The sequence below is a fragment of the Oncorhynchus clarkii genome, chromosome 17 (genome assembly GCF_045791955.1).
Source record: "Oncorhynchus clarkii lewisi isolate Uvic-CL-2024 chromosome 17, UVic_Ocla_1.0, whole genome shotgun sequence".
Taxonomy (NCBI): Eukaryota; Metazoa; Chordata; class Actinopteri; order Salmoniformes; family Salmonidae; genus Oncorhynchus; species Oncorhynchus clarkii.
The window spans coordinates 16,127,773-16,155,762 of NC_092163.1; the positions used below are offsets into that span (position 1 = coordinate 16,127,773).

The 27,990-nt window shown below is 43.1% G+C and overlaps 2 protein-coding genes across 3 annotated transcripts in view; one reads left to right on the top strand and one right to left on the bottom strand.

Annotated features, from left to right (window-relative positions):
- LOC139370340 (netrin-1) overlaps nucleotides 1-21,444 on the top strand; it is a 108,365-nt gene extending 86,921 nt beyond the window's left edge. For both annotated transcript variants that reach the window (XM_071109766.1, XM_071109765.1), the window contains 2 exons: nucleotides 10,446-10,520; nucleotides 17,395-21,444. In XM_071109766.1, coding sequence (XP_070965867.1) covers nucleotides 10,446-10,520; nucleotides 17,395-17,723 — 404 coding nt within the window. In that variant the 3' untranslated portion in view covers nucleotides 17,724-21,444. The remainder of the gene's footprint in view (nucleotides 1-10,445; nucleotides 10,521-17,394) is intronic.
- Nucleotides 21,445-27,085: 5,641 nt separating this feature from the next.
- LOC139369597 (syntaxin-8-like) overlaps nucleotides 27,086-27,990 on the bottom strand; it is a 42,618-nt gene continuing 41,713 nt past the window's right edge. Inside the window, exon 8 of the mRNA XM_071108851.1 lies at nucleotides 27,086-27,986. Coding sequence (XP_070964952.1) covers nucleotides 27,922-27,986 — 65 coding nt within the window. The 3' untranslated portion in view covers nucleotides 27,086-27,921. The remainder of the gene's footprint in view (nucleotides 27,987-27,990) is intronic.

The window sequence follows — 27,990 nt, forward strand, 5'->3', positions numbered from 1 at the left end:
CTGTCTAGGTCTTTGCGCTACTTTTATCCATGTAGATAAAAGTCTGAAAAATGTGCCTAGGACTTAAAGACTGTAAGAGGGTGTCAATCAATCTCTCCCACTGCTAAAGAAGCACAGACACATCCAGGCGGCAAAGGAGCGTCTCTCAGCGTTTCTCCTTCCTCGCTCAAACAACCGAGAAACAAAGGGAACGACACCTCCCAGTAAGAGAGCGTAGAAAGGGGATGGAGAGAGGAGGCGCGGAGGGGAGGTATACAGAGCTCAGCGCCCCTGGACTCATTCCACTTCCCCTGACTAGAGTGTCCCACACAAAGGGTACATTTGTCCTCGCGGTGGGGGACTGCCTGGTCCTGTATGGGGATCTGGGGGTGCTCGTCTCAGGAGTACACTAATGGCCAACGAGCGCTATCAAAGGAAAGTATCATGATGCCATCAAGGGGGTTTATGGGAAAGCAAAAGCAGCCATTTCCACGGGCCCGGGTCGTCATTTACATGGAAATCAGGCGCCGCTCTGCCTAGTATAGACTCAATTTCATCTACTGTGCCATTTTTCCCCTCACAACTACCTTCTCCAACCCCATCAGCTGAGACGATTTTGGGTTTACTTGAAACCCCTCACCCCGCCAACCAACTTCGTCCTCTTCTAGTGTCCCCCCAGCCACTCTCCCACCCTCCTCTACTTTGGGTGCATTTTTCCTCGTTTCAGCGTTACCCAGGCAACCTCATTCACCCAGAATAGAAAGGGAAGTATAAGGCAGGCATGGAGCATGGACCTGGTCACAACAATGATGTTTGTTCAAATTCAGGCTGGCTGAAAGGTCTTATCCTTCCTCCTACCAGCCCATCACCCTGCTTAACACATCACCCCCTCCCCTACTCATCCTTCCCTCTCACTCCCTCCCTCTCTCTCCCTTCATGTCTCACTTTGTGAAAAGATAGCACGATTAAAACCTTTTCAGAGGAGAGTTGAGGGAACTGTGCCGATACAGTACTCTGGATCCAATTTGTGTCAGAGAGTGAAAAAAGGCAAACAAAAGATTTGAATTCCTATGTTTGGCCTCGCGTCATGCACTCTTTACTGAAGGTGACTGGCGGTGTGGCAGCGGAGCGTGGGGCAATCAGGAAAGCCGTGGCACCTTTTCTGTCAAGGTTAACTCAGAGAAGTGGGCTGTGTGGATACACACTTAAAGTCGCAGTAATTCATCACAAACCTGTACACATTACCTAACCAAACTGAGTCAAGGCAAGCAGTACTACTCTGGCCTGATGCATCTACCATAGTTGCTAAAACTGTGTTGGAATAAACTAAATATCTGAGCCAGCACAGTACAGTTCAGGGGCCTCATTTATAAATGCTGTGTACATATAAAATATTCCCCTACACATGCCTGCTCCCATTTTCCCGTAAAAGTTGCCGTTTATAAAAACAGAACAACCTTTTCTAGTGTTTGAAGTATTGTATTGCAAACATGCAAGTATTGTGTGCAAAATCAGGGATATGATGACATGATTTTTCCCCAAAACCCCCACAAAAAAACTGGAAAACATAACAACAAGATGCTGACATTTGCCATTAGCGAGAAGAGTGAAATCAATGTATTTTATTTTTGGAATCTAAAATCATTTGATATACAGAACCAGAAAGTAGTCATACCTCTTGACTTATTCCACATTCGTTGTGTTACAGCCTGAATTCAAATGGATTGCAAAGTGAAAACATGTCTTTTGAATTTTTTGCAAATGTATTGAAAATTAAATACAGAAATAACTAAGTCACATAAGTATTCACACCCATGAGTCAATACATGTTAGAATCACCTTTGGCAGCGATTACAGCTGTGAGTCTTTCTGGGTAAGTCTCTAAGAGCTTTCCACACCTGGATTGTGCAACATTTGCCTATTATTCTTTTAAAAAATGTCAAGTTTGATCATTGCTAGACAGCCAATTTCAAGTCTTGCTATAGATTTTCAAGTCGATTTAAGTCAAAACTGTAACTAGGCCACTCAGGAACATTCAATGTCGTCTTGGTAAGCAACTATTTAATTTTATTGTCATGCTGAAAGGTGAATTTGTCTCCCAGTGTCTGTTGGAAAGCAGACTGAACCAGGTATTCCGTTAGGATTTTGCCTGTGCTTGGCTCTATTCCGTTTCTTAGTCCTTGCTGATAACAAGCATACCCATAACATGATGCAGCAACCACCATGCTTGAAAATATGAAGAGTGGTACTCAGTGATGTGTTGGAAATGCCCCAAACATAACACTTTGTATTCAGGACAAAAAGTTTATTTCATTGCCACATTTTTTGCAGCATTACTTTTGTGACTTGTTGCATACAGGATGCATGTTTTGGAATATTTGTATTCTCTATAGGCTTCCTTCTTGCCACTCTGTCAATTAGATTAGTATTGTGGAGTAACTACATCCTCTGTTTTCTCCTATCACAGCCATTAAACGTTGTAGCTGTTTTGAAGTCATGGTGAAATCCTTGAGCGGTTTCCTTCCTCTCCGGCAAATGAGTTAGGAAGGACGCCTGTATCTTTGTAGTGACTGAGTGTATTGATATACAGTCCAAAGTGTAATTAATAACTTCACCATGCTCAAAGGTATATTCAATGTCTGTTTATTGTATTTGTTTACTCATCTACCAATATGTGCCCTTCTTTGCAAGGCATTGGAAAACCTCCCTGGTCTTTGTGGTTGAATCTGTGTATGAAATGTACTGTTCGACTGAGGGACCTTATAGATAATTGTATGTGTGGGGAACAAAGTTGAGGTAGTCATTCAAATCATGTTAAACATTATTATTGGACACATTGTGAGTCCATGCAACGTATTCTGTGACTTGTTAATCACATTTCTACTCATGAATTTAGGTAGGCTTGCTATAACTAAGGGGTTGAATACTAATTGACTCAAGACATTACAACTTTTCATTTTTATTTCATTTGTAAACATTTCTAAAAACACAATTCCACTTTGACATTACGAGGTATTGCATGTAGGCCTGGGGTTATTTTCATGACCGCTGCAGAATAAATTCCTCCTATTTTCTAGCCATGATCGGGTAATTTTCCCTATGTAGCCATACAACAAATTACTATGCATCTCCCATTTAATTGGGACTAGTAGCCTAAATAGATTATGTTTTTTAAGCTAAACTTGCTTTTTGCCTGAGTAACCTCTGGTGGCAGAAAATTCCATGATAACATGGCTCTCTCTATACATGCTGTACAGTACCTAGCCTAAATAGATAGGCTATGTACAGTGCCTTCAGAAAGTATTCAGACCCCTTGACTTTTTCCACATTCTGTTAGGTTACAGCCCTATTCTAAAATTGATTAAATAGTTTTACCCCCCTCATTAATCTACACACAATACCCCATAATGACAAAGCAAAAACAGGTTTTTAGAATTTTTTGCTAATTTATAAAACTTCAAAAACTGAAATACCACATTTCCAAAAGTATTCACACCCTTTACTCAGTACTTTGTTGAAGCACCTTTGGCAGTGATTACAGCATAGAGTCTTCTTGGGTATGACGCTACAAGCTTGGTACACCTGTATTTGGGGAGTTTCTCCCATTCTTCTCTGCAGACCTTCTCAAGCTCTGTCAGGTTGGATGGGGACTGCTGCTGCACAGCTCTTTTTCAGATCTCTCCAGAGATGTTTCGATCAGGTTCAAGTCCAGGTTCTGGCTGGACCACTCAAGGACATTCAGAGACTGTCCCGAAGCCACTCCTGCGTTGTCTTGGCTGTGTGCTTAGGGTCGTTGTCCTGTTGGAAGGTGAAACTTCGCCCCAGTCTGAGGTCTTGAGCACTCTGGAGCAGGTTTTCATCAAGGATCGCTCTGTACTTTGCCTTGTTCATCTTTGCCTCAATCCTGACTAGTTTCCCAGTCCCTGCAGCTGAAAAACATCCCCACAGCATGATGCGGCCACCACCATGCTTCACCGTAGAGATTGTGCCCGGTTTCCTCCAGACATGACGATTGGCATTCAGGCCAAAGAGTTCAATCTTGGTTTCATCAGACCAGAGAATCTTGTTTATCATGGTCTGAGAGTCTTTAGGTGCCTTTAGGCAAACTCCAAGCAGGCTGTCATGTGCCTTTTACTGAGGAGTGGCTTCCGTCTGGCCACTACCATAAAGGCCTGATTGGTGGAGTGCTGCAGAAATGGTTGTCCTTCTGGAAGTTTCTTCCATCTCCACAGAGGAACTCTAGAGCTCTGTCAGAGTGACCATCAGGTTCTTGGTGACCTCCCTGACCAAGGCCCTTCTCCTCCGATTGCTCAGTTTGGCCGTGCTGCCAGCTCTGGGAAGAGTCTTGGTGGTTCCAAACTTCTTCTATTGAAGAATGATGGAGGCCACTGTGTTCTTGGGGACCTTCAATGCTGCAGAAATGTTTTGTTACCCTTCCCCAGATCTGTACCTCGACACAATCCTGTCTCGGAGCTCTACGGACAATTCCTTCAAAGTCATGGCTTGGTTTTTGCTCTGACATGCACTGTCAACCGTGGGACCTTATATAGACAGGTGTGTGTCTTTCCAAGTCATGTCCAATCAATTGAATTTCCCACAGGTGGACTCCAATCAAGTTGTAGAAACATCTCATGGATGATCAATGGAAACAGGATGCACCTGAGCTCAATTTCGAGTCTCATAGCAAAGGGGCTGAGTACTTATGTAAATGTATTTCTGTTTTTTATTTTTAATACATTTGCAAATTTTTCTAAAAACCTGTTTTCGCTTTGTCATTATGGGGTTATTGTCTGTAGATTGCTTAGTATTTTTTTTGTATTTAATCTATTTTACTATAACAACAAAAAAGTTAACTGTCTGAATACTTTCCGAAGACACTGTGTTTCCAGTTTTAGCCGATGTAGCCGATGTGATCCCATAGGCAGGGCAGATTATAACACACAGTCGAATTTCACAGGTGAACAGACAGTCAACCTTTTACATTGAAGTATGCATGTACAGTAATACTGTAATAATACAAAATGTTACCCTAGGACAATGTTTCAGAATTCACGACAGTCCGGAATATTCTGGGAAAAAGTCGATACAAAACATTGTTGGATTCAAACGTTCTGCTGACAGGTCTAAATTCATTTTCCATCGTTTTTTCTTTCAGAAACTGTCACAGTCATTTGCCAAACACAGAATAAATTACTGCAAAATATTAAAACATGCTGGCAACACCTCCAGAAACATTTGATAACATTTATTTTTGAATTCTAATAGTTCCAGATTATACAGCAAATAAATGAGTTAATTGTAAAACCATAAAAGGTGAATGCAGGGCGTTTCCATGCATGAGTTATAATGCACGTTCTCGCGCGCACAGTTTTACGACGGGCTGATTTATAACGGGAAACATGCATATGTATGGCATCCACCAAGTTAATAAATATAAATATTTTTAAATGTACGTATTCTTTTCAGAAATTGCACATGCAGATATTTAGTCTGAAATGTACGCAATGGTTATAAATGAGGCCCATGGCCGGTCCCTAGCTGTGTCAGGTATTTATTTGTTCACTGTGGAGGAGTGGACACCAGAAAGGGCTTTGGCTAACGCTTCATGGGCCGCTAATTTCCTTCCTGACCTCCCTTTGTCGTGACTATGACCCTCTACCTCCCCTCCTCCCACCCATCACTGGGACCACCACCCCTAGGTTCCCCTATTGCAATAAATGCCAAAGCTTGACACGGCCCTGGGGGGGTCTCGAAGGGTGGGTTTGGGGGGCGAGTTGAAAAGGAATGGGAGTTGGGGTAAGTCGGTGGGGGCCTGAAAGTAAGTCAGTGGGGGGTCTGAAAAGTGGGGTTTGGAGGGACATAGCGGTTGAGTTGACAAGAGTTGGCATAGCCACAGGAAGATGTATGGATTTGGGGGTGCAAATTTTTTTTTTAAGAAATATATATATATATATATTTCTTAATATTTTTTTAATTAAGAAATATATATATTACATTTTTTTTGCACCCCCAATTCAAAACATCTTCCCGTGGCTATGCCAACTCCTTTCTCTTGTGTATATATATATATATATATATATATATATTTATATATAAATAATAACGCATTGGATGCATCTCTAATTGTATTTGCATAATGGCATACGTTGAGTAGAGGCCTTTTGAGGATTTCCACATGAGTTTTTTTAGTATGGGTTTGGATTTTATTTTGCCTAACGTCATTTATATGATAGAAAACATCATCTTTTTAAATACCACCCCGAAATGACCGTGACCGTGACCTGACACTGACAAACTGAGAGCAATAAAAATGATCTGGTCTTGAATGCAAACAATAGCCTAGGCCAATGAAGAGACACATATTTGTACAATATTAGGAGAAATGTATATACACAGATTGTACATTATTAGGAGGAATATATATATATATATATATATATATATATATACACACACATTATTATGAGGAATATATATATAAATATATATATATATACACAGATTGTACATTATTAGGAGGAATATATATAAATACACACACGCAGATTGTACATTATTAAAAGGATCCACAGCATGGTTGAGTACTCATTTCTGATTGGTTAGAAGGGAATTCTAGAATGGACATTAAAACCAGATAACGGGATTGTTGGAAAAGATATCGGGGACACCTTGCAATCATTACGCAATATTCGCCGACACATGCAGACCGTACTTGCTACAAAGTTACAAAAAGCTAAACCAAAAACCACACATACTGAAATTGTATACATTGTAAATGCAGGGTCAACAGTGGAAAAGTATTCTAGCTACAGTAGCATTTTTTGCAGAGACATCATTTTTGGGAGCATCTGATGACCTAACGTGGTGAGTGATGAACATACATTTTCCCGATCCACACTGTTGTTGTCCTGATGTAAGTGGCGCTATGCTGTCAAATCCTCACGTATGTTTCTGGTTTGACCAGCTGTTTTCAGCAACTGGTATTTTTGAATTCGGTTGTCATATTGCCAGGTTCCCTAGCAACAAACTATACTGATCAAAAATATAAATGCAACATATAAAGTGTTGGTCCCTTGTTACATGAGCTGAAATAAAAGATTCCAGAAATGTTCCATATGCACAAAAGCTTATTTCTCTCAAAATGTGTGTGCAGATTGGTTTACATCCCTGTCACGCCTGCTTCTGCTCCCCCTCTCTGGCGCTCAAGGCTGTTTATCATTACACACACCTGTCGCCATCGTTACGCGTATCAACGCTTCATCGGACTCACCTGGACTACATCACATTATTAATTACCTCCCCTACTTCCTTAGTTTATTTCCAGAGTCAGCATTAATGTTATGTGTCCCTTGTCCAGACGCTGTTTGTGTTTCCTGTTTCCTGTGTTTCTTGATTAAATATTAACTCCCTGTTCCTGCTTCTCGTCTCCCAGCGTCTGTCCTTACAATTCCTGTTTAGTGAGCATTTCTCCTTTGCCAAGTTAATCCATCCACCTGACAGGTGTGGCATATCGGGAGCTGATTAAACAGCATGATCATTACACAGGTGCACCTTGTGCTGGAAGACAATAAAGGCCACTCTTAAATTAAGAGTTTTGGGACACAACACAATGCCACAGATTACTCATGTTTTGAGAGTGTGCAATTGGCATGTTGACTGCAGGAACGTCCACCAGAGAATTAAATGTTAATTTCTCTACCATAAGCTGCCTCCAACATCGTTTTAGAGAATTTGGCATTACATCCAACCGGACAACCACAGACCACGTGTAACCACGCCAGCACAGGACCTCTACATCCGGCTTCTTCACCTGCGGGATCGTCTGAGACCAGCCACCTGGACAGCTAATGAAACAGTGGGTTTGCACAACCAAATAATTTCTGCACAAACTTACAGGAACCGTCTCAGGGAAGCTCATCTGTGTGCTTGTAGACCTCACCAGAGTCTTGACCTGACTGCTGTTCGGCATCGTAACCGACTTCAGTGGAAAAATGCTCACCTTCGATGGCCACTGGCACGCTGGAGAAGTGTGCTCTTCACCGATGAATCACAGTTTCAATTGTATCGGGCAGATGGCGTCGTGTGGGCGAGCGGTTTACTGATGTCAACATTGTGAACAGAGTTCCCCATGGTGGCGGTGGGGTTAAGGTATGGGCAGGTATTAGCTTAGGACAATGAACAGAATTGCATTTCAAATACATACCACTACCGTGACGAGATCCTGAGGCCCATTGTTGTGCCATTCATCCACCGCCATCACCGCATGTTTCAGCATTATAATACACGGCCCCATGTTGCAAGGATCTGTACACAATTCCTGGAAGCTGAGAATGTCCCAGTTCTTCCATGGCCTGCATACTTACCAGACATGTCACCCATTGAGCATGTTTGGGATGCTTTCGATCAACATGTACGACAGAGTTTTCCAGTTCGCGCCAACATCCAGCAACTTCACACAGCCATTGAAGAGGAGTGGGACAACATTCCACAGGCCACAATCAACAGCCTGGTCAACTCTATGCGGAGGAGATGTGTTGCGCTGCATGAGGCAAATGGTCACACCAGATACTGACTGGTTTTCTGATCCACACCCCTAACTTATTTTTTTTAAAGGTATCTGTACTCTCAGTCATGTGAAATCCATAGGTTAAGGCCTAATTCATTTATTTCAATTGACTGATTTCCTTATATGAACTTTAACTTAGTAAAATCTTTGAAATTGTTGCATGTTGCGTTTATATTTTTGTTCAGTGTATTTAGCCAGCTTCTATTCTAGTGTTGCTGTGCAATGCTGTCTCCTCGTAATGAACAGTGTCGAGTGTCCCGACGAGAAGGCAGGCTTTTCTAGCTATGCCAAGCAAAATCGTTATGGATGTATCCAAATGAATGTCAATAGAAAACAGCTTAAACAAACACAAATGCGGCTACTTTGCTGTTATTCTGGCGGCAGAGGTTGCGACTGTCCTAGCTAGGAAGGGAGAAGAAGGTTGTCAGCGACCATGGCAACGGAACATATAGAAAGAACAACTGGGTCTCGTCCGTAAATTTGGAACTAAATCGAGCGTAATGTACAGATTGTCTGCATTTATCTCTTACATTTTGGCTACAGTAGGTTACGAAATATACTTTTCTGTGGCACCCCCCAATGATGAAGATGAAGCCTTGGCTACTCACCGGTGATGGCCGATACGCTCGTGTCAATAGACATATCTCAAGATGAGCTACTTTTGAAAAACAGCGCTGTTTGCTCAGAATCACTCAAAATTGCTCAAAGTTGAGTTTTTTTTAAGCTTCTACAGACAGATTAGTCTTCTCTTTTTAGCTGTACGTTTTTATCCCGATTGTATTTGGAAAAAGGCAAACTGACAGCCGCAACCAACCATAGATGTATAACCCATAGATGTATTACCCATAGATGTATAACCCATAGATGTATAATCCATAGATGTATAATCCATAGATGTATAATCCATAGATGTATAACCCATAGATGTATAACCCATAGATGTATAATCCATAGATGTATAATCCATAGATGTATAACCATTAGATGTATAATCCATAGATGTATAATCCATAGATGTATAACCATTAGATGTATAATCCATAGATGTATAATCCATAGATGGCAGCTTCCATTTAGGTCATGACTGGCATCTATTGCTAGTGTACCCATGAGTTTAATAGTCAAACAGCTAGTCTTGTTCTATATTTGACGAGAGTGATTTCCCAACTGTAAGTGATAAAACTTAGCTATTTTTTAGAAGCTATTGAGATTCTGCAGCTAAATTATGCTCCCTGGTGTAGTATATGGGGATGGATTTTTCAACCAAGAGTACTATAATTTCAGGCAAAATGATTTACATTTATCAGGAGGCGATGCAGCATCTCCAGCACCCCTACTTCCCGCGGCTATTGGTGTTGGGGGGCTGGGAGTGCTTCTACAGGCCTTAATCAGTCCCAAACTGGCACTTTGACAGGGGGATGTTGGGTGGCGGTCGGCATGGGGATTGGGGGGGTTAATTTGAGTGGTTTTCTGAAGCGGTGGCACAATAAGCAGCAGTCCAGAGGTCCTCCTATCAGAGCTATAAGTCCGGGGCGGTCGCCTGCAGCCGCGGGACCCTTTTTGTCTGTCTCATTTCTATTGGCCACCACTCCTCTCAATGCACCATAAGCCCTATTAGAGGAAGACTCAATTGAACCTGGCAGATGCGTAGCGCAAGGAATTCTGAAGGAGATGTGGTGTCACTTTTGTCTTTTTTCACAGTCTGTGTTGCTCCCTCTTTAGTTGTTTTAACCTAGTGTGGATCTCTCTCTCACTCTCTCTCGCTCTCTCTCTGTCTCTCTCGCTCACGCTCTCTCTCTCTCTCGCTCTCTCTCTCTCTCTCTCTCTCTCTCTCTCTCTCTCTCTCTCTCTCTCTCTCTCTCTCTCTCTCTCTCTCTCTCTCTCTCTCTCTCTCTCTCAGACTGTGACTCCTATTGCAAGGCGTCGAAAGGCAAACTGAAGATCAACATGAAGAAATACTGCAAGAAAGATTACGGTGAGTTGAGTTCAATCCTCTGTGCAGTACAGTCTACAATTCTACAGTAGAAGCTCACGCTGCCTCCTGAGCCCTGGTGGACTTGGGAACTCAGCTAGCTCAAGTAGCTAGCTCCATATTTATTTACAACACCCAGCACCAAGCCCAGGCATCCCCGCAGGACAATCCTACAGCTCCTGGGCATTCTAGGGACAGCTTACTCCAGCTTTTCAAGAAAGAAAGTCAAAGGATCAAACAAAGGGGGGAGGGGGGTCAAGCCATCAGAGAGAAGAGCTTAGGGTGTGAGGATAGAGAGGGTGCGAAGGGGGGGGGGGGGGGGGGGGATGATGGACAGCCCAGCAGGTATTTAAGGGCAAGGCGGATAATGGATAAAGCAAAGTTGGTGTGACGGACAGTTGGGGTGCGCGCCTAAAGGTCCTCATTAAGGGGAACTTAAGGGATGGACCTTTTCAGACAGGCATTCCTGTGGCCATCCCATCCGGCTGCCCTGGTCATTGAAAAGGTTGAAAGGTTGAAAAGGTGCTTTAGGTGGTTAAGACCCTGGTGAAGGTTGTGGAGGTTTGACCCCGACCTGATTGAAGCCAGTCTGTTAAATCAGTCAACCAAGAAGGGGCATCCTGCCTGAAAATACCTTGGCAGATTGAATGAATGACAGCCCAGGCATTGTTCCTGAGTTTTTGAGGGGTTGGATCCAGGCATGGTGTCAGGAGGAATCCCCTGTGCCACAAATTAAAAGTGGCTTAAATTCTCTCATTGCAGCTCTTTTTTATTTGATTTTATTCCGTCTTTATTTAACCAGGTAGGCCAGTTGAGAACCAGTTCACATTTACAACTGCAACCTGGCCAAGATAAAGCAAAACAACAACACAGAGTTACACATAAACAAACAGTCAATAAAATAAAATAACGATTTGTCTATTTATGTACAGTGTGTGCAAATGTAGAAGAGTAGGGAGGTAGGCCATAAATAGGCCCTAGAGGCGAAAATAATTACAATTTAGCATTAATACTGGAGTGATAGATGTGCAGATGATGATGTGCAAGTAGAGATACTGGGGTGCAAAAGAGCAAGAGCGTAAGTAATAATACATGGATGAGGTAGTTGGGTGTGCTATTTACAGATTGGTTGTGTACAGGTACAGTGATCGGTAAGCTGCTCTGACAGCTGATGCTTAAAGTTAGAGAGGGAGATAAAAGACTCAAGAGATTTTTGCAATTCGTTCCAGTCATTGGCAGCAGAGAACTGGAAGGAAAGGCAGCCAGAGGAAGTGTTAGCTTTGGGAATGACCAGTGCAATATACCTGCTGGAGCGTGTGGGTGTTGCTATGGTGACCAGTGAGCTGAAATAAGGCGGAGCTTTACCTAGCAAAGACTTATAGATGACCTGGAGCCAGTGGGTTTGGCGAAGGATATGTAGTGGGGGCCAGCCAACGAGAGCATACAGGTCGCAGTGGTGGGTAGTACAGTGCTTTGCGAAAGTATTCGGCCCCCTTGAACTTTGCGACCTTTTGCCACATTTCAGGCTTCAAACATAAAGATATAAAACTGTATTTTTTTGTGAAGAATCAACAACAAGTGGGACACAATCATGAAGTGGAACGACATTTATTGGATATTTCTAACGTTTTTAACAAATCAAAAACTGAAAAATTGGGCGTGCAAAATTATTCAGCCCCTTTACTTTCAGTGGAGCAAACTCTCTCCAGAAGTTCAGTGAGGATCTCTGAATGATCCAATGTTGACCTAAATGACTAATGATGATAAATACAATCCACCTGTGTGTAATCAAGTCTCCGTATAAATGCACCTGCACTGTGGTAGTCTCAGAGGTCCGTTAAAAGCGCAGAGAGCATCATGAAGAACAAGGAACACACCAGGCAGGTCCGAGATACTGTTGTGAAGAAGTTTAAAGCCGGATTTGGATACAAAAATATTTCCCAAGCTTTAAACATCCCAAGGAGCACTGTGCAAGCGATAATATTGAAATGGAAGGAGTATCAGACCACTGCAAATCTACCAAGACCTGGCCGTCCCTCTAAACTTTCAGCTCATACAAGGAGAAGACTGATCAGAGATGCAGCCAAGAGGCCCATGATCACTCTGGATGAACTGCAGAGATCTACAGCTGAGGTGGGAGACTCTGTCCATAGGACAACAATCAGTCGTATATTGCACAAATCTGGCCTTTATGGAAGAGTGGCAAGAAGAAAGCCATTTCTTAAAGATATCCATAAAAAGTGTTGTTTAAAGTTTGCCACAAGCCACCTGGGAGACACACCAAACATGTGGAAGAAGGTGCTCTGGTCAGATGAAACCAAAATTGAACTTTTTGGCAACAATGCAAAACGTTATGTTTGGCGTAAAAGCAACACAGCTGAACACACCCTCCCCACTGTCAAACATGGTGGTGGCAGCATCATGGTTTGGGCCTGCTTTTCTTCAGCAGGGACAGGGAAGATGGTTAAAATTGATGGGAAGATGGATGGAGCCAAATACAGGACCATTCTGGAAGAAAACCTGATGGAGTCTGCAAAAGACCTGAGACTGGGACGGAGATTTGTCTTCCAACAAGACAATGATCCAAAACATAAAGCAAAATCTACAATGGAATGGCTCAAAAATAAACATATCCAGGTGTTAGAATGGCCAAGTCAAAGTCCAGACCTGAATCCAATCGAGAATCTGTGGAAAGAACTGAAAACTGCTGTTCACAAATGCTCTCCATCCAACCTCACTGAGCTCGAGCTGTTTTGCAAGGAGGAATGGGAAAAAATGTCAGTCTCTCGATGTGCAAAACTGATAGAGACATACCCCAAGCGACTTACAGCTGTAATCGCAGCAAAAGGTGGCGCTACAAACTTAAGGGGGCTGAATAATTTTGCACGCCCAATTTTTCAGTTTTTGATTTGTTAAAAAAGTTTGAAATATCCAATAAATGTTGTTCCACTTCATGATTGTGTCCCACTTGTTGTTGATTGTTCACAAAAAAATACAGTTTTATATCTTTATGTTTGAAGCCTGAAATGTGGCAAAAGGTCGCAAAGTTCAAGGGGGCCGAATACTTTCGCAAGGCACTGTATATGGGGCTTTGGTGATAAAACAGACAGCACTGTGATAGACTGCATCCAGTTTCCTGAGTAGAGTGTTGGGGGCTATTTTGTAAATTACATCACCGAAGTCGAGGATCGGTAGGATAGTCAGTTTTACGAGGGTGTGTTTGGCGGCATGAGTGAAGGATGCTTTGTTGTGAAATAGGAAGCCGGTTTTAGATGTAATTTTGGATTGGAGATGCTTAATGTGAGTCTGGAAGGAGAGTTTACAGTCTAACCAGGCACCTAGGTATTTGTAGTTGTCCACATATTCTAGGTCAGAACCGTCCAGAGTAGTGACGCTAGTCTGGCGGGAGGGTGCGGGCAGCAATCGGCACTTAGTTTTACTAGCATTTAAAAGCAGTTGGAGGCCACGGAAGGAGTGTTGTATGGTGTTGAAGCTCATTTGGAGGATTGTTAGCACAGTGTCCAAAGAAGGGCCAGATGTATACAGAATGGTGTCCTCTTTAAGAGACAATTGCAAAAAAAAAAGAGGGAAGTTTATAGATGTGAAAATACTCTACCGTGTGGTGTTTGGTAAAGGCTTGCCATGCATATGTATATACAAATGTATTTATTTATTTACTTTTCTGCCCTTCTGCACACCAGTATCTCTACCTGTACATGACCATCTGATCATTTATCACTCCAGTGTTAAACTGCAAAATTGTAATTATTCGCCTACCTCCTCATGCCTTTTGCAAACTGTATATAGAGACTCTTTTTCTACTGTGTTATTGACTTGTTAATTGTTCACTCCATGTGTAACTCTGTGTTGTTGTCTGTTCACACTGCTTTGCTTTATCTTGGCCAGGTCGCAGTTGTAAATGAGAACCTGTTCTCAACTAGCTTACCTGGTTAAATAAAGGTGAAATACATTTTAAAAAATACACAAATAAAGAAAAGTTCTGCACCACAGTAACTAGTTTGTGGCCATTTGTAGGCGAGCAGGTTTAATGAGTGGTAAAAAACAAAAGCTCTGTGGATCATTGATCCCCGGCAGCGGAGCTCATGTGTGAAGGAGGTGTATTAGTTAGGGTCTCCAGTGAGTCAGGCATTAGGAGCCTCGGTGGAGGATTTGGAACATGCACCTCCAATGGAGTGTAACGGGGCCATGTTTAACCTCTCAGGCCCACGCAAGGATCAATGGACTCCCGTAGGGAGACACACTCTGTCCTGGGGAAGCCCAGTGATGTGTTGTGGTCTTCAGCTGTACAAACTCTTACCCTTATACACTGAAAATAAGTCTGTCTATAAGTCAGAGCTTGTCAGTGCCCACTGAAGACCCATAGGGGAGAGGATATGGGGAGTGAGGTGGGACCCTACCCAGGTGCACCCCAGGTGCATGTCATCAAGACATCATAGTGTGTCTCACCGTAGCTCAGACTCAGGAGTGTTGAGAGCGCTGCTCAACAACAGAGGGAGTGTCCTCTACCCCCATCCTAGTCTCTCACAGGCGGGCAGGTCTGGCATGCACCGGAGGAGGAGTGTGTAGAGGGGACCTGCTGGTATTGATGAGTGATCTCAGCAGCACCCCAGCATGCCTCAGGGAAGGCATGGTGTGTGTGTGTGTAATAGTCCACAGTGGGGTTAGGGTACATACTCCTGGGCTTCAGAGCAGGTGACAGTAAGGGAACCCCCACTGTTTTACTCTTACTGTTCTCCTCAATGTCCAATTACAGGCAATTTCCTCTGCTTCCCCCCTGGCCCTCTCCAACATTACCCAAGCCCTACGCAGACCTCCCTAACCTGCTATGGGCCCTGGGGCCAGCCTCCCTGCCAAGGCCTGGGTCTAATCCACTTTCTCCCTGCCTCGCCATACCTCAGGGGGGCTTTGTACGGGTCCTGTACAGGGATAAGACTCGCCTCGCACTTTACACTTCAGGAAGGTTTACTGGAGGTTCCCGGTGTGGCGGAGAGCATTAGGAGTGCATTGTCTCGCTGTGCCTTGGTTCTATGCTGGATAATATGCAGACACACTCCAACCCCCATAGAGAACCACTTGGATACAGCAATTTCTCCATACAAAAGGCCTGAAATGACAGTGGAACAGGGCTTAACAATAGGTTCAGTTATTTACAGTTTGGTCTCTCAGGGTTTCACAGGGTTGTGCAGACACAAACAGAGAGCGCCTTCCAGTGGTGACACCAGGGAAGGACAGGGTGACAGAGGGCACCAATAGGGTTCACCACCAGGTCAACTGCCAGTTCAACCAATGCCCATGCTAATAGTGACAGTAAAATACACCAGGAATGCTAATGCTAGCAGAAAATAACACCAGGGCCCTATTTGATAACCCTGTGATCTACCATGCATGGCGTCAAATCTGCAGTGCAGTGCAGGACACGTCTCATTTGGAGCCATTGAGAGAGCCATTACATTCACGCTCAGTGATAGTCAGTTTGTGTGTATAGGAGGTTACATTTTAAGGTGATCTATGCTGCTTTTGAGAGCTGTTGGTGAGCAATGGAACATATTGTCAACGTAGTGCTCTCTTCATACTATCACAGAGCTGCTCCCCCCAAAACCCATCTCCTCACAGCCCATCCCTGCCTCTTAATCACGGCCCAAATCCCCTGACATCTATAATGGACGTGGAGCTGGATCTGCTACCGGACGACTTTGTCTTGACAGCATTTCCCTTGGAGGATACAAGCTTCTGATGGGCGTCTGGTTAGGTTACAGGTCCAGTCTCCTGTCCACTGGGGCCGGTTGAGTAGGTAGTTGCTGATGACTCCACTAGAATCAGCGCCAAATGGAGAAGCCAACCTCACTTTTTTTATATAAAGAGAATAGAACAGAACCCTACCCTTGAGGCTTTGTCAGTTATGGTGTTTTCAGTGCCCTGTAATGCCGCTTGGACAGTGGAGATCACAGCGTCTCATGGTGCTAGTCTGTGGAGCCAGTAGCGCTGACTGGAGACGCACATGGACCAGTGGACACAGAGGACTAAGAGCTAGAGGATTCAGCTACAGACAGCAGGCTACCCGGCGTCAGTATTGCCTGCTTCACTGTCTGTCTGATACCCATACTAGACTTACAGATGTAGGATCTTAATATGAGCCAGTCTCCTAGAGCAGGAAAATAATCCTACAGCAACAGGAAATGTAAATTACTATGTCAATTATAATTAATGGACATTTTTGTATTGTAAGGGAACATCAAATCTGAAATTACAAAGTGTAAATTACAAACATTAGAAACCTTTTTAAAACTCAAAGACGCTACAAGTTTTAAATGTCCTATGTTGCAGGAAACTTCACCTGCAACAGGGTGATTAAATTAAGATCCTGCATCTGTAGTGGATACAGTCACACTAGCACTTTCCCCTCCCTCCAGTCATACAGAACGGCCAGAGAGAGAGAGAGATGAGAGAGAGATGTCTTGGCAAAGCTTTTGCAAGAAGGAAAAGGGATTCCATGGGAAATGTCTGACTCGGTCAAACTGAATTATTTTGTCCCAGGGTGACATAGTAACTGTTGCTGGGATCATGGCTTGTCGGTCTAGAGAAAAAGAGCAAGGTCACAGTCAGGATAGCAGGAAGGAATGGAGCAGACGATAAGGACCGGGTTGCTCTTTTGTGCCAAGAGGACATGGATGGGGTTGTAATTGAAGTCTGTGATACAGGCACGAACCCCAGTGATAGAGATAGGAATAACAGCACTGTACTGTGTATCCCATTGAGCAGGAAATTATAATGCTAGTATTGAGTCGCACACAAAGACATAACAAAATTACATTGTAAATAACTTGTTGCTTAAAGTCTCTCTCTCCCCCCTCCCCAGCTGTCCAGGTGCACATTCTGAAGGCGGACAAGGCGGGCGAGTGGTGGAAGTTCACCGTCAACATCATCTCTGTCTACAAGCAGGGCGAGAGCCGCATCCGCCGCGGCGACCAGTTCCTGTGGGTCAGGGCCAAGGATGTGGCGTGCAAGTGTCCAAAGATCAAGACCGGGAAGAAGTACCTGCTCCTGGGTAACAATGAGGATTCTCCAGGGCAGTCTGGAGTGGTGGCCGATAAGGGCTCCCTGGTCATCCAGTGGAGAGACACATGGGCCCGTCGGCTGAGGAAGTTCCAGCAACGTGAGAAGAAAGGCAAGTGCAAGAAGGCATAGGCGGAAAGTACGGACGACGCCTGGAGTGAGGGAATGGAACGCGGGACAGGAGAACGGATGAGTGGGTGTTGAAAAAGGACGAGAGGAGAGAGAGGGAGACTGAGGAAGGACAGAAAGGGCCTGTGCGTTGTCGCTACTTTTTCGAGTAGAAGCACGAAGAGAATATTATTGAGGAGATCTTTTCTAGTGGACTTTTGTGAAGGAGCTCACGCTGCAGGTGTCATTGCTTCGTTGTTTTTTCCTTCGAGATTTGTCTCTGTGGATTTGCCAAGTTTGCACCTATTACCAGTATATATAAAGTTATTTGTGTTTTCATTTTTTTTCATATTGATATTTCATAACCCTATTTTATGAGCATTTTGTGCTGGTGCGAAGACACCACCAATCAAGCCACTGCATTATCACAAGCTCTGTTTTCTGTCGTTTTTAGGGTCAGCTAATAATATCACTGACAAACCAGCCTGCATCGTCAAACGTCCTCACTTCAACTTTTTTTTTGTGTTGAAATTGTGTATCCTATTGGCAGTGCAGTAAAAAGTGCCATAAAATAACATTGGTTCTTCGCCTTGGAAATGCACGTTTCATGTATTATCAAATAGGTTGCCTTGCGCTTCGCCTGGTCGTATGTGTATGTGACATAAAACGCACAGTAACTAGCTACGTTTTTTTATTATATCACGGGTGTGACATATTGTACATTTGATTGAATGTTGGCCCCTAGATGCAGACAGTGAAATGGGAAGAAAGAAAATGAATGTCCATTCTTAAAAGGTGTACAAAATATTTGACTCCAGCATTGTTAACTAAGCTTAATCGAGGATATTATTTTAAATCTACACATTTCTCTTTGTCCGGTATCAGTGTTCAGAATGATCTGAAATGAATGAATGTTCATTGTGAATTGTGGTGAATAACACACTCGTGTACAGTTTCAAACTGCATGTCAACCTGTCTCCAAAAAGGATGGTTCTTATGTCAAATACATGGCGTCCATATTAGGACAGCGTCAGATGAGTTGATGTCCTAATATGGACACCGTGTCCTTACTCTCTTTTTGACTGGTGCTGCTGTCTAATTTCATGGTTAGTGTTTTTAATAATACTATTGCTGGATTCCCAAGAAGATGATGGACTGCATTCAAAAGGTCTGGGATTCCACAAAGACTCCTGCTATTAGAACAATAACAACCAGATTTCAGTTTAGGATCTTCAATCTCTATTTAGGATCACTTGTTTTAATATTTTATCAATGTTTGGTTCAATTATACTGAACAAACATAAGTGCAACATGCAATAATTAATGATTTTACAGAGTTACAATTCAATATAAGGAAATTAGTCAACTGAAATAAATGAATTAGGCCCTAATCTATGGATTTCACATGACTGGGCAGGGGCGCAGCCAATCAGAATTACTTTTTCCCCACAAAAGCGCTTTATTACAGATAAAAGTCCTCCTCAGTTTCATCAGCTGTCCTGGTGGCTGATCTCAGACGATCCCGCATGTGAGAAAGCCAGATGTGGTAGAGAAATGAACATTAAATTCTCTGGCAACAGCTTTGGTGGACATTCCTGCAGTCAGCATGCCAATTGCATGCTCCCTCAAAACATGACACATGTGGCATTGTGTTGTGTGACAAAACTGCCTTTTATTGTCCCCAGCACAAGGTGCACCTGTGTATCATGCTGTTTAATCAGCTTCTTGATATGCCACACCGGTCTTGTGGATGGATTATCTTGGTAAACAAGAAATGCTCACTAACAGGGCGGTAAACAAATGTGTGCACAAAATTTGAGAGAAATAAGCTTTTTGTGCGTATGGAACATTTCTGGGATCTTTTATTTCAGCTCATAAAACACTTCACATGTTGCTTTTATTTTTTTGTTCAGTATATATATAATGATCGAGTGATTTTGGAGCCAGTCCTTCTAAGAGACAGAAAGCAGTGCGGTTCTTCCCCATGTTGCCCAGATTTAGTATATAGATGTTTTTTTTTATTTGATATCGAAGGTGTACATTTATGAAATATGAATTCACATTACTATTATAACATAGTACACATGCTTTACACAAAACCAAAAGGAAGCATTTGCAATGATGTGAATATAAAACCTTGTCATACCTAAGGTTTCAAATAGACTAGCTACCACACTAGGCCCTGTGTGTGGACAACACACATCTGATTGTTTTCAGAGAACGTTAACCAAGCAGTGAGATATTGGTACATATTGAATTGAAAGCGTTACAATGTACATATGTATACGACCTCTCCCTAGGAACAATATTTACTAATATTGTAGGCTATTCACCAATCGGCACAGAATTGTTTCTGTGTCGTGTTAAATTCACACTATTTGGATGCAATTTTTTTTTTTATCACAATGTGTCAAGCATTTGTAATTGAAACAAGCCTCTTCCTCAAGGTACTAAAAAAAGGATTGTCAGTCAACAATAAAAAATCTGTATAGGTAGTATTTTTATGTGAAAATGATCTAGATAATAAAACTATTATTAACTTCAATTTATTGGTTGTAGATTTTAGCAAAGAGAACGGACAGAGTGCACACCTAAGAACAGTATTGATGTTCTTGTTGTATTGAGGCAAGAGAAATGTAAGAGTGCAGTTTACCTCTGACGGACAGTGGACTGTTCCAAACATTATTACACAAGCATTATTAGTCATTATTAGGCTTCATACCCCTTCTCCCCCCACTTAACCATCCATAGACCTCACCCTTGTGCATCAGATATACATGTTACAAGCTGGACTGCCTGCCACTCTAGAGTTCTTGAAAATTCTGTCTTGAGTGGTGTCCGGCATCCATATTAGCAAGTCATCAGATTTCAAGCAAACCTTTCAGTGGTCTTCCTAATATGGATGCCGTAGCAGCAGCTATTCAACAGCTGCAGACATTCTTCAATGTCTCTTACAAGGCTGTCAAATTAATTCAGTTCAGAACGATTCGAAGAGGGCGAAACGAGGACTAGGAGGGGGGGAAATCCTGTAATTCAATCACCTGATTATCCCCAAATGAATTAAAAACCACATCTTTCTTTAATTTCAAACCAATCAGATGTACATTGAGTGTCTGATTGCCAGCATCTGTGTTCCATACGGTTTCTCTCTGTGTACAGATCAGTCATATAAATACACATGCTTTGTGCTGGTGTATTGAAATATTACAGATGACATATTACACGTATTTATACATATATTTACATGTTACTTCCTTTCATCGTTATATCCATACTCGTGACATTAAATGTAAATGTATTTCTGTTTGGCACATAGTAAATAATCAAACCTCAATCGTTTTTCCCATTCTGTCTCTGTATCCCCATGATGTACATTTTAGATCAGTTTTCCAGGCAATGGATTGACAATGTCCTCCGCTTTGATGAAATATGACTACCGCAGACCTGTCAAAACGTTGCTTTTGTTCATACTTTTTAATTGTAAATGTTGTTTAGCTGTGTTGGCCTTTGCAAAACCATTTTTTTGCGATGTTTGTTTTACAATGTGTACTAATATATTATGGTTATTATATATGGATATATTTAATGACACGAGACATTGTGGATTTTATTCTGTCTTTTTTTTTGCTACTTGTTTGTGGTTGTTTAGATGTTTGTGATTTTAAGAAGGAAACAATAACTACTGAACACCAAGCTGGTAGAACTAAATCCAGAATTCAGTTGAAATAAACTCCTGTTAAGTCGCCACTAGTGTGACTCGTTCTTTTTCTCTTCTGCCTCTCTTTCTCTATCGTCTTAAATCATTCAATGTTTGCCTTAGGTCTCTGAAGCCGGAGTCCTGGGTGTAAACATACACACTTCTATCAACAGCTCCATTTGTGACTTAGGGAAGTACAGTAGAGGGCTAAGCATGCTGGGTGTAAATCGAATAGCTTTAGACCACCAAGCTCCGACCAGTAGTGGGATAGCTATACTGTTCACACAGACCAGTAGTGGGATAGCTATACTGTTCGCACAGACCAGTAGTGGGATATCTAGACTGTTCACACAGACCAGTAGTGGGATATCTAGACTGTTCACACAGACCAGTAGTAGGATAGCTATACTGTTCACACAGACCAGTAGTAGGATAGCTATACTGTTCACACAGACCAGTAGTAGGATAGCTATACTGTTCACACGGACCAGTAGTGGGATAGCTATACTGTTCACACAGACCAGTAGTAGGATAGCTATACTGTTCACACGGACCAGTAGTGGGATAGCTATACTGTTCACACAGACCAGTAGTAGGATAGCTATACTGTTCACACGGACCAGTAGTGGGATATCTAGACTGTTCACACAGACCAGTAGTAGGATAGCTATACTGTTCACACAGACCAGTAGTAGGATATCTAGACTGTTCACACAGACCAGTAGTAGAATATCTAGACTGTTCACACAGACCAGTAGTGGGATAGCTATACTGTTCACACAGACCAGTAGTAGGATAGCTATACTGTTCACACAGACCAGTAGTGGGATATCTAGACTGTTCACACAGACCAGTAGTAGGATAGCTATACTGTTCACACAGACCAGTAGTGGGATATCTAGACTGTTCACACAGACCAGTAGTAGGATAGCTATACTGTTCACACAGACCAGTAGTGGGATATCTAGACTGTTCACACAGACCAGTAGTGGGATAGCTATACTGTTCACACAGACCAGTAGTGGGATATCTAGACTGTTCACACAGACCAGTAGTGGGATATCTAGACTGTTCACACAGACCAGTAGTGGGATATCTAGACTGTTCACACAGACCAGTAGTGGAATAGCTAGACTGTTCACACAGACCAGTAGTGGGATAGCTATACTGTTCACACAGACCAGTAGTAGGATAGCTATACTGTTCACACAGACCAGTAGTAGGATAGCTATACTGTTCACACGGACCAGTAGTGGGATAGCTATACTGTTCACACAGACCAGTAGTAGGATAGCTATACTGTTCACACGGACCAGTAGTGGGATAGCTATACTGTTCACACGGACCAGTAGTGGGATATCTATACTGTTCACACGGACCAGTAGTGGGATAGCTATACTGTTCACACGGACCAGTAGTAGGATAGCTATACTGTTCACACGGACCAGTAGTGGGATAGCTATACTGTTCACACAGACCAGTAGTGGGATATCTAGACTGTTCACACAGACCAGTAGTGGGATATCTAGACTGTTCACACAGACCAGTAGTAGGATAGCTATACTGTTCACACAGACCAGTAGTAGGATAGCTATACTGTTCACACAGACCAGTAGTAGGATAGCTATACTGTTCACACGGACCAGTAGTGGGATAGCTATACTGTTCACACAGACCAGTAGTAGGATAGCTATACTGTTCACACGGACCAGTAGTGGGATAGCTATACTGTTCACACAGACCAGTAGTAGGATAGCTATACTGTTCACACGGACCAGTAGTGGGATATCTAGACTGTTCACACAGACCAGTAGTAGGATAGCTATACTGTTCACACAGACCAGTAGTAGGATATCTAGACTGTTCACACAGACCAGTAGTAGAATATCTAGACTGTTCACACAGACCAGTAGTGGGATAGCTATACTGTTCACACAGACCAGTAGTAGGATAGCTATACTGTTCACACGGACCAGTAGTGGGATATCTAGACTGTTCACACAGACCAGTAGTAGGATAGCTATACTGTTCACACAGACCAGTAGTGGGATATCTAGACTGTTCACACAGACCAGTAGTAGGATAGCTATACTGTTCACACAGACCAGTAGTGGGATATCTAGACTGTTCACACAGACCAGTAGTGGGATAGCTATACTGTTCACACAGACCAGTAGTGGGATATCTAGACTGTTCACACAGACCAGTAGTGGGATATCTAGACTGTTCACACAGACCAGTAGTGGGATATCTAGACTGTTCACACAGACCAGTAGTGGAATAGCTAGACTGTTCACACAGACCAGTAGTGGGATAGCTATACTGTTCACACAGACCAGTAGTAGGATAGCTATACTGTTCACACAGACCAGTAGTAGGATAGCTATACTGTTCACACGGACCAGTAGTGGGATAGCTATACTGTTCACACAGACCAGTAGTAGGATAGCTATACTGTTCACACGGACCAGTAGTGGGATAGCTATACTGTTCACACGGACCAGTAGTGGGATATCTATACTGTTCACACGGACCAGTAGTGGGATAGCTATACTGTTCACACAGACCAGTAGTAGGATAGCTATACTGTTCACACGGACCAGTAGTGGGATAGCTATACTGTTCACACAGACCAGTAGTAGGATAGCTATACTGTTCACACGGACCAGTAGTGGGATATCTAGACTGTTCACACAGACCAGTAGTAGGATAGCTATACTGTTCACACAGACCAGTAGTAGGATAGCTATACTGTTCACACAGACCAGTAGTAGGATAGCTATACTGTTCACACGGACCAGTAGTGGGATAGCTATACTGTTCACACAGACCAGTAGTAGGATAGCTATACTGTTCACACGGACCAGTAGTGGGATAGCTATACTGTTCACACAGACCAGTAGTAGGATAGCTATACTGTTCACACGGACCAGTAGTGGGATATCTAGACTGTTCACACAGACCAGTAGTAGGATAGCTATACTGTTCACACAGACCAGTAGTAGGATATCTAGACTGTTCACACAGACCAGTAGTAGAATATCTAGACTGTTCACACAGACCAGTAGTGGGATAGCTATACTGTTCACACAGACCAGTAGTAGGATAGCTATACTGTTCACACGGACCAGTAGTGGGATATCTAGACTGTTCACACAGACCAGTAGTAGGATAGCTATACTGTTCACACAGACCAGTAGTGGGATATCTAGACTGTTCACACAGACCAGTAGTAGGATAGCTATACTGTTCACACAGACCAGTAGTGGGATATCTAGACTGTTCACACAGACCAGTAGTGGGATAGCTATACTGTTCACACAGACCAGTAGTGGGATATCTAGACTGTTCACACAGACCAGTAGTGGGATATCTAGACTGTTCACACAGACCAGTAGTGGGATATCTAGACTGTTCACACAGACCAGTAGTGGGATATCTAGACTGTTCACACAGACCAGTAGTGGAATAGCTAGACTGTTCACACAGACCAGTAGTGGGATAGCTATACTGTTCACACAGACCAGTAGTAGGATAGCTATACTGTTCACACAGACCAGTAGTAGGATAGCTATACTGTTCACACGGACCAGTAGTGGGATAGCTATACTGTTCACACAGACCAGTAGTAGGATAGCTATACTGTTCACACGGACCAGTAGTGGGATAGCTATACTGTTCACACAGACCAGTAGTAGGATAGCTATACTGTTCACACGGACCAGTAGTGGGATATCTAGACTGTTCACACAGACCAGTAGTAGGATAGCTATACTGTTCACACAGACCAGTAGTAGGATAGCTATACTGTTCACACAGGCCAGTAGTAGGATAGCTATACTGTTCACACGGACCAGTAGTGGGATATCTAGACTGTTCACACAGACCAGTAGTGGGATATCTAGACTGTTCACACAGACCAGTAGTGGAATAGCTAGACTGTTCACACAGACCAGTAGTGGGATAGCTATACTGTTCACACAGACCAGTAGTAGGATAGCTATACTGTTCACACAGACCAGTAGTAGGATAGCTATACTGTTCACACGGACCAGTAGTGGGATAGCTATACTGTTCACACAGACCAGTAGTAGGATAGCTATACTGTTCACACGGACCAGTAGTGGGATAGCTATACTGTTCACACAGACCAGTAGTAGGATAGCTATACTGTTCACACGGACCAGTAGTGGGATATCTAGACTGTTCACACAGACCAGTAGTAGGATAGCTATACTGTTCACACAGACCAGTAGTAGGATAGCTATACTGTTCACACAGACCAGTAGTAGGATAGCTATACTGTTCACACAGACCAGTAGTAGGATAGCTATACTGTTCACACGGACCAGTAGTGGGATAGCTATACTGTTCACACAGACCAGTAGTAGGATAGCTATACTGTTCACACGGACCAGTAGTGGGATATCTAGACTGTTCACACAGACCAGTAGTAGGATAGCTATACTGTTCACACAGACCAGTAGTAGGATATCTAGACTGTTCACACAGACCAGTAGTAGAATATCTAGACTGTTCACACAGACCAGTAGTAGGATAGCTATACTGTTCACACAGACCAGTAGTAGGATAGCTATACTGTTCACACGGACCAGTAGTGGGATAGCTATACTGTTCACACAGACCAGTAGTAGGATAGCTATACTGTTCACACGGACCAGTAGTGGGATAGCTATACTGTTCACACAGACCAGTAGTAGGATAGCTATACTGTTCACACGGACCAGTAGTGGGATATCTAGACTGTTCACACAGACCAGTAGTAGGATAGCTATACTGTTCACACAGACCAGTAGTGGGATATCTAGACTGTTCACACAGACCAGTAGTAGGATAGCTATACTGTTCACACAGACCAGTAGTGGGATATCTAGACTGTTCACACAGACCAGTAGTGGGATAGCTATACTGTTCACACAGACCAGTAGTGGGATATCTAGACTGTTCACACAGACCAGTAGTGGGATATCTAGACTGTTCACACAGACCAGTAGTGGGATATCTAGACTGTTCACACAGACCAGTAGTGGAATAGCTAGACTGTTTACACAGACCAGTAGTGGGATAGCTATACTGTTCACACAGACCAGTAGTGGGATATCTAGACTGTTCACACAGACCAGTAGTGGGATATCTAGACTGTTCACACAGACCAGTAGTGGGATATCTATACTGTTCACACAGACCAGTAGTGGGATATCTATACTGTTCACACAGACCAGTAGTAGGATAGCTATACTGTTCACACAGACCAGTAGTGGGATATCTAGACTGCTCACACAGACCAGTAGTGGGATATCTAGACTGTTCACACAGACCAGTAGTGGGATATCTATACTGTTCACACAGACCAGTAGTGGGATAGCTAGACTGTTCACACAGATCAGTAGTGGGATAGCTATACTGTTCACACAGACCAGTAGTGGGATAGCTAGACTGTTCACACAGACCAGTAGTGGGATACCTATACTGTTCACACAGACCAGTAGTGGGATATCTAGACTGTTCACACGGCAAGCAAGCATCTCCCAACCTTTTGGAGCATCTGCAAGGCTTTTAAATTGACATAGTGGAAGAACGCAGAGTATGCTATAGATACAGTACATTATCCTTAGTAGATTACCAATATTATATAACACGAATGTCTTTACACCAAGGAGTCCATGGATTGTGCTGTTAACTGTAAATGTTGTTTATTAGAAATGACAAGATTGCATTAAGCTAAACGGATTCACCTTCATGTTAAAAAGTGACACAGTCATACGTGTTATTTGTTTTGGCTGGCATTATCCTATAAACATGATCAAATCCCAAGACAAATGATACCATTAGAACCGCTAGTGGGTAAATATAATAATAATACTTAATATGCAGATATGTGAGAGATGATATGGGTGAGTGAATTGCTAAGCTAGCAGAATTAGCGACCCGGAACCCCGGACCTCTCAGCCCACAGACAGAATTAGGAAAGAAAAAGTCCCCCCCCCCCCATGGGAGGTCCTACAGTAGGTCAGTGCTACCCTTTACCCAACCAACACCCACGTACGAAAAGAAAACATTGTTGCTGGTTCCCCATAAGCCAAGGCTCAACTCTCCAAGTGTCCAGGTACAGTGGAGAACAGTACAATGCACCCGGTTTTCATACAAGGGGAAAGGAGAGAGGAAATATAGAGGGAGGGAGGTGGAAGAGCGTGTGTGTGTCATTATTAGTGTATGTGTGTGTTTAACAGGGCACAGGGGTGGTATGTTAGAGGGCTTGGAAGCACTGGGGCCGTATGTATCAAGCGTCTCAGTGTAGGAGTGCTGATCTAGAATCAAGTCTGCCTTGTCTATGTCATTTTATTCATTGGGATATAAAAGGCAAACCTGGTCCTAAATCAGCGCGCTTGATACATACCTGCATAAGTGCCTCTGCGCCTCGTCTCCCCTGTAGGCTCTCCACGCAGTCTCAGTGGTCATCCGACGGATGGTGCGACGTCCAAAACGCTCCCCTCAGCCTCTTCGTTAGGTGGGCCACACAGCAACCACCACTATAGCAATGAGCAGGAGAACTATCACCACCAGCATCCCTGA